Here is a 7,561-nt window from a genome sequence, read left to right on the forward strand (position 1 = left end):
AAAAAAAAGGAAGACAAATAATAGTAAGATATATAATCCCGTCATTTTTGAGAGATTTAGGTAGAAAGAATGCCAAGAGTTCAAATCCAATCTGGGCTATATTATGATACAAGGCAAGCCTGGACTACATAACATTGTTTCAAAAAGAAAACAAAACATGTCTGGTGCATGCCTCTAGTCTGAGTAACAGGAAGCAAAGTCAGGCATATCTATGAGTCCAAGGTCATCCAGGGTAGACACTTTAGTCCTGGTCACCCTAGAATGCACTGTGTGGACCAGTCTTTGGCCAATTCTTGATCCTTCTGCCTCAGCCTCACCAGTTGTGGGGTGTTGTGGAATACTATTTCAACTCGGCAAAAATGTGTTACATTTGTTTATGGCGCAGAATATTACGGGAACTATGTAAAGATGTGCTACCTTTGTTTATTCTGCATGTGTTTAATTATGAAAAGATGGGCTGCATTTGTTTCACCTTGCCTGCCTAAGGCACCTGATTGGTCTAATAAAGAGCTGAACGGCCAATAGCTAGGCAGGAGAGCGATAGGCAGCGCTAGCCGGCAGAGAGACTATGTAGGAGGAGAAATCTGGGCTCAGGAGAAGAGAGGAACGAGAAGGAGGAGGGGAAGAGAAGGAGGGAGATACTCAGGGACAGAAGCCAGACAGAGGTCAGCCAGCAGACGTGAGAAGCAGCGAAAGTAAGATATACACGAAGAAGGTAAAAAGCCCAGGCCAAAAGGTAGATAAAGAGAAACAGGTTTAAGTTAAAAGAGCTAGCCAGAACCCACGCCTAAGGTAGGACAAGCTTTCAGAACTGATAAGTGACCTTGTCGTGATCTGGGAGCTGATTGGTGGCCCAAAAGAAAACACCCAGTGCAGCTGGGATTAAAAGCTTGAGTCACTACACCCAACTGAACCACACTGCTGAGGCAGGGCAGATTGACTCTGTTCTCAGTTGAGAGATTTCACGCCAGGACAAGGAAGGTGAACTGAGTAAAGATCCTATCAGCTGACTCTGGGGCTGGGACATTGAGCTCTCTTCCCCAGCTCCTGCAATCCACAATTACAACCCTAATCTCAGACAGCAGGTACCTTCGATATTCTAAATAAGGATTTATAGACGCAGTCAGTTTAAGGCCTGCTGCTAAGCAGGTGACTGAGATGGAGACCCCTGGGAGCTGTCCCATCCCAGCTGCTCCTAGATTACTTACTGCCCTACCCTACCTGCCTGGGAAGGGTGGGTGCTTTTGGAGTTCTGTTCTGCAGTGACCTGGGGTCTGTATTTGACGCTATGACTGAGTGATCTTCTCCGGGCTGGTTTTTGTTAGTGATGGTTCTTAATACATTTTATTACATTTGCTTATTTAGTTGGCTAGAGTGTGTGTGTGTGTTTATGTGTGTGTGTGTGTGTGTGGCAATTGGGCTAAGACTTATCACTACAGCTTAGCTATACATGACCACACCTCTATTTACATAAATGTTCAATTGCTTAAGCAACATTTACATTCCTGTGGCGAGGACCAGACATGGAAGAGAGGTCCAGCTCCTGCTTGAAAATGAGTAAAAGACTAAAGTACTTTCACGGGAAATATCTGCCCTTTCCTAAGGAAGGACCCAGCAAGACTGACTGTCTAGGAGTCTTTGGGCCACAAGCTGCACCCGGCAACACTGGGGAGGCCGAGAGGCAGGCAGATCTCTGTGAGTTCAAGTCCAGCCTGGTCTTCATAGCGAGTCCCTATCTCTCAAAAGCAAAGCAACAAAAACCAAAACCCCACATGGTGTGGCTTGCCTGTAATCTTAGTGCTGGGGAGTTAAAGGCAGGAAGATCAGAAGTTCAAAGTCAGGGCTGGAAAAAATGACTCAGGTTAAAAACACTGCCACCCTTCCAGAGGCCCTGGGTTTGATTCTCAGCATCCACATGGTGGCTCACAATTGTAACTTTGGTTCTAGAGGATCTGATGTCTGCCTCTGGCCTCCAAGGGCACCAGGCACACATGTGGTACCTTCCTTAAAAAAAAACCTTCCTTAAAAAAAAAGGGTGTGTGTGGTGGGGGAGGATACTGTTTATAATGTAAAATCTAGGTTTGTGCCGGACTCCAGTTCATAAAGTTTGTATCTTTGAACCTTATCTTCTAAGCCCTTACTTATCTCATACCTGAGTTGCTTAATAGTAGAGACCAAGTCCTGTTCCTGAAAAGAGCAGGGCACCCTAAAGAACAGATCATGCTACCTGCCGGGGCAAACCCTGGAGAGTATACTAACTCAGAGCTGAACACTCCATCTTCACCCCCTTTATTTTTTGAGGTTCCACTGTATTCTGGCTGGTCTAGAACTTGCTATGTAGCCCAGGTTAGCCTTCTATTTGTAGTGGTCTTAATGTCTCAGCCCCTCATGGGCAGGATTACAGACAAGAACCATTCTGCCCCTTTCTGGCCCCTTCCTCCCTGTTCATAGTTCCTCTAATTGGGACGCTCTTAGGAAGTTGGGATCCTCTTTCTAAGACCCAGTGACTCTGTACCCAGGGTGATGGCGTGAAGCCAACAGCTGTTTCTGTCTGATCTGGTATTTCATGGAGGCAGGCAGCCAGCACAAACCTTCCCAACAATTCTCAATTGCTGTGTCGCAGGCCAAGTTCCACTCCCTCCCAGAGCCGGATCGGACCAAGAACACAGCCAAGTACATCAGAATGCAGATGCTTCAGGCTAGCCGCCAAGCCTCCCTGAAGGGCCAGAAAGGTTGGCTTCATGATCCTTGTTCGAGCTCGGTCTAGTGTGGCAGAGCTGGGCCACTTCTGCCTGCAACTGACAAGCTGGGGAAAGGGCTGTCCTCTGTGGAGTTGGAGAGGATGGGGAAGTAACCTGGAGTAGGTGTCTGAGGCTAGCACCAGGGGACGGAAGCAGGAGAAGCAAGAGTTCAAGACCATCCTCATTTAGGACAAGGCCAACCTGGGCTAAGTGAGACCCAGTCTCAAATCAACAACAAAATGTGCTCAGTGGGTGCTTGCCCAGTAGCAGAGCCAGCAAGTTAGCTGACATTTCTCTGGAGTGACCTTGATATTGTAAGTGGTGTGCTGTGGTAATCCCCTCTGTATGCTATGAATATTTTATTTCCATTGGTTAATAAGGAAGCCGCTTTGGCCTATGGTAGAGCAGAATATAGCCAGGCTGGAAGAGATAGAGTAGGCAGAAGAGCCATGTAGTTGCCAAAGGAGAAAGATGCCACCAGAACCTTACCAGTAGACCACAGTCTCCTGGTGATACATTGATCAATAGAAGTGGGTTAATTTAAGATGTAAGAGCTAGCTGGAAATAGGCCTAAACTGTTGGCCAAATTGTTGTAATTAATACAGTTTCTGTGTGATTATTTGGGTCTGGGAAGCCAGGGACAAACAAGTAGCCTCCACTTATAGGGGTGAAGCCAAGCTGAAGGTCTATATGAAGCCTTGATGAGGGTGTCTAAGAGTCCCATTTAATGTGACATAGAAGTGCATGGGGGGCAGCAGGTCAACACGCTTGTCACGCAAGCCTGATGGCCTGTGCTGAGTCCCCAGATCTTTACTTTTTAAGATAATAACGTTCTTTGAAAGTGTATGAAGAAAAGAACTCCCAAAAGTTATCCTCTGAATTGTGCAGGAACCCTCACTTTCTCTCACAAGCACACTTGTGGTGGCAATGCCTTTAATCCCAGCCCTTGCAGTTACAGGTAGGTGGGGTTTGTGAGTATGAGGTCAGCTTTGTCTACATAGTGAGCAGCAAGACAAAGTTACATAGAGAAACTCTGCCTCAAAAAACTAAAAATTTAAACAGTCAGCTGGCACAGCCCTTTAAACCTAGCACTCTGGAAGCGGAGGCTGGAAGATCTCCGAGTTTAAGGCCAGCCTGGTCTACATAACAAGTCCCAACCACCCAGGGTTGCATAGTAAGACCCTGCTACAAGAGCTAGTTCCAGGACAGGCTCCAAAGGCTACAGAGAAACCCTGTCTCGAAAAGCAAAACAAAACAAACAATAAAAAAAACTTATAAGCTAAAGGGATGGCTCATTAGTTAGGAGTACTTGCTGCTCTTGTAGAGGACCTGAGTTCAGTTCCCAGTACCCATATGGTGACTCCCAACCGTAACTTCACTTCCAGGAAATCCCATGACCTCTTCTGACCTCCGCAGGCAACAGGCACGTATTTAGTGCACTTACATATTTGCAGGCAAAACACTCAGACACATAAAAATAAAACTAAAAAAAATCACAATAAAAATTAAAAGTATGACTTTGAATTCCTGATTCCCCTGCCTGCCCCCCACCCCATCCAAAGGGCTGGATTCTGGGCAAGTGCTACCACAACCCTAACACACTTGGAGTCTGGTTGGGAGTGAAGCTGCTTCTTGGAGGTAGGAGAACAGAGGCCTTGGCGCTTGATCAAGCAACGGCAGAGTGGATGTATTTTAGCAACAGTGTTCTGTTTATGTTAAATGAGAGTGGTGTGGTGCAGGGAGTTTCCTCTGTGGTAGAGTGGTCACTAGCACTCAGGAGGCACTAGGTTCAATCTCCAGCATAAACAACAACAAAACTTCCCCCTGGGCATGCTAGAGTTTAATGACAGCCCTCAGATGTCTGTGGATTGAGGCCAGCTTGGTCCACATAGCAAGTCTCAGGCCAGAGCTGCAATAAGACCCTATCTCGAAAGAAAAAAAAAAGTTTTCAGACATTCATTATTTAGCATATGCCAGGCACCAGGTAAAGGACTGGGGGAGAGTGGAAACAGATAAGTAAAAGGTGGGGCCAACGCAAGGGCAGAGGTCAGCAATGGGAGCCTCCGAGAGGCCACCAGCCCAGCCTCAATGGAAAAGGACAGCCAGGTAAGGTTTCTTCCAAAACTGCTTTCTGAGCCAAGTCTTCAAGGAGTGTGACTAAGACCAATCAAATGGCCCCTACGACTCCTGCACTGTACAGCTTCTAGAAGCAGGAGCCGTGGTGTGAGTCAGACCACAGGAAAACACATGGGGACAGGAGCTAGGAAACGTTCCACCTTCCTCCCTGGGCAGCAGGAAAAGTCTGGAACACACCAGCACTATGTTCTGACTTCCTTGTCACCAAGACCCCCAACTTCTGTGTCAAGTATCACCGAGTTATCAAAACCACTGGAAGAGCTTGAAAGCATCAAGCGCTTTATTTGAAGTCAAATCCAGCCCAGTGGAGAAAGAAGCTCTGCAAACACCTTCCCCCAGGACCTTCATGTCCCAGCAACGAGGCCACGGGGGACCTGGACCCCCTCCCTGAAGTTAGCATGACAGGGAACCAGTTGCTAGAGGAGGTGAGAGCCATATCTTGAAGGACAGCGCCTGCCTCAGGTAGTAAGAACCCTTTTCCATCTCTTGTGCCTCCAAACAGCAGTAAGAACGACTGAGCCCTCCTCCATTTCCACCAAGGGGTGATCCACCGGGAACGGAGAACGCCCTTAGGGTGTTTTGCTAAATCCACGGGCGTGGCAAGCAGGTGGCCAGCAGCCGCACAGTTACTAGGGCGCAGACAGGTGCCCATAGGCACGGTACGCGCAGCCACCCTAGACACTCGTGCCAGGCACCTCGTGCGCTAGTGCCTTGGTGTCCTCTGGGCGTGCAGTGCCCAACCGGGACATGCGATCTCAGGCCCGCCTCTCTGCCTGCCCGAGGAGCCCTGGTACTGAAGCAGCGGGCTAGCAGTCCTGGCCAGCCCGGAACCGGGGCTTCCTGGAGGCGGAGCCCGCGCCGCCCACCCGCCGCTGCTCACCAGTTCCCTGAGCCCACGATGCACACTTTCAGAGGCGCCGCTGCCATGGCCAAGCCGGATCGCTGCTGCACACTCTGCTTTCCAGGGCCCAGCCAGATCGTTGCAGCAAGCCTGATCGCTGCTGCTTGCACGCGCAGTGCCTCCCAGGCCAACTGCTCACCTCCACTGGAGCGGCCTAGTGTAGCCGCTCCGGGCGACCCCGCCCCGCCCTCCTCTCCGCCAATGGCCACCGCCACCCTGCCTGGGCGCCTAGGGCCACAGCTGACAGCCGGGAGGACCCGCCCCACCACTCCCAAGAACCACTGCGCACGCCTGGTCCAGCCTGGTGGCCTGGTCAGCCTCCCGTGTCGCCCCACCCCTGCCCGAGGAATGTTGGGATGTGTAGTCCACCTCCCTGTGGGCTCCGGGACCGTAGTTCTAGGTGCGCCACGTGCAGGCCGAAGTCACTGCGCAAGAGACTTCAGCTCCGAGCTCTCGCTGCTGTGTTGCACTGCCGGGAAGGAGCAGGACCGACCCGGCTTGCAGAGGTGTCACCTATTCGCTCTCGGCGCAGGGAGAGCTGTCACTTAACGGTGGACAGCCCAGAGAGGCTAAAAGGTTGGCTCTCAATTCACTCAGATTTGGGCTCAGTGCCTGCACCTGCTTTAACAGCGGCTGCCAAATTTCATATAAATAGGACAGATCCAGGCACCCATGAAATTCTTAGCGAGCCTGGAACTTCTGAGGCCTTCTGTCCTTGGCCTGAGTTTAATTGGTAGTGGGAGCTAAGAGTTCAGTCCCCAGCGCCTGGTGGCTCTGTCCTGTAATCAAGGCATAAGGGAGCTGGAGGGAGGAGAACCTGAAATCCCGAGTAATTCTTGGTCACATAAACAATGGGAGGCCACCTTGTCACCGAGTCTCAAACACCCTTGCATTTAAGGATGGAAAATTTGTCTTCACAGGATCAAAACAGAAACTTGAACTGTCCCCTCACGCACTCAGGGCAGGACTTGCCTCCTCCCTGTCCTTGTCTGGGCTTCGTTGATCTGTCCGTGGTTGGTTTGTGTTTTGTGGTTTGAAGCCCACACTTTTCTCTTCCTTCACAAACATCTATCCAAGCGAAGCACAGGTCTCCGAAACGTGATAAAAATTGTACATGGGGATGCTCATGCCGAGGCCACAGAAAACAGTAATGGAAGGACTGGCTGTAATCCCGGCTCCAGGGAGGTGGAGGCCCAAGGACCAGCAGTGTGAAGTCATCCTAACCCTAAGCAGTTTGAGTTTGAGGCCAACCTGGAGATGAAACCCTGTCACAAGACAAAAACAAGAACCGCCTCCATAGCTGACCTCTGACCCTCCCTGTGCTCAGCTATGCACTCACTTGCACACAAATCATCATGATTAAATCATTTTAATTTACTTTCTGAGTCAGGGTCTCACAATGTAGCTCTGTCTGGTCTGAAATATGCTAAAGACCAGGCTAACCCCAGACTCAGAGATCTGCCTGCCTCAATTAAACTAAATTAATTCCTGGATTAAAATAAATTTAAGTTAAAAATAGAATAAAGTTAATCCCAGTACTCTGGAGGCAGGAGCAGATTAGTGTCTGTTAGTTGAGGCCAGCCTGGTCTACCTAGCAAGTTAGATAGCCAGGGCCAAACAGTGAGATCATCTCAAAAAACAAAACAAAAACAAAAATAAGTCAAACTGAGAGTAGTGATACATGCCTTTAATGCCCAAATAGGCAGGTTTCTGTGAATTGGAGGCCATCCTGGTCTATATAGCCTATTGACACAGTGAGGCCCTGTCCTACAGAAAAAAAAAA

At 49.4% G+C, this 7,561-nt stretch overlaps 1 protein-coding gene across 1 annotated transcript in view; it reads right to left on the reverse strand.

Moving 5' to 3' along the window:
* The window catches only part of Gpd1l (glycerol-3-phosphate dehydrogenase 1 like), a 36,762-nt gene extending 30,741 nt beyond the window's left edge, over positions 1 to 6,021 (reverse strand). Inside the window, exon 1 of the mRNA XM_013346621.2 lies at positions 5,758 to 6,021. Within this exon, the coding sequence (XP_013202075.1) occupies positions 5,758 to 5,804 (47 nt within the window). The 5' untranslated portion in view covers positions 5,805 to 6,021. The remainder of the gene's footprint in view (positions 1 to 5,757) is intronic.
* Between the last annotated feature and the right edge of the window lie 1,540 nt (positions 6,022 to 7,561).

This window comes from Microtus ochrogaster, chromosome 5 (genome assembly GCF_000317375.1).
Source record: "Microtus ochrogaster isolate Prairie Vole_2 chromosome 5, MicOch1.0, whole genome shotgun sequence".
NCBI lineage: Eukaryota > Metazoa > Chordata > Mammalia > Rodentia > Cricetidae > Microtus > Microtus ochrogaster.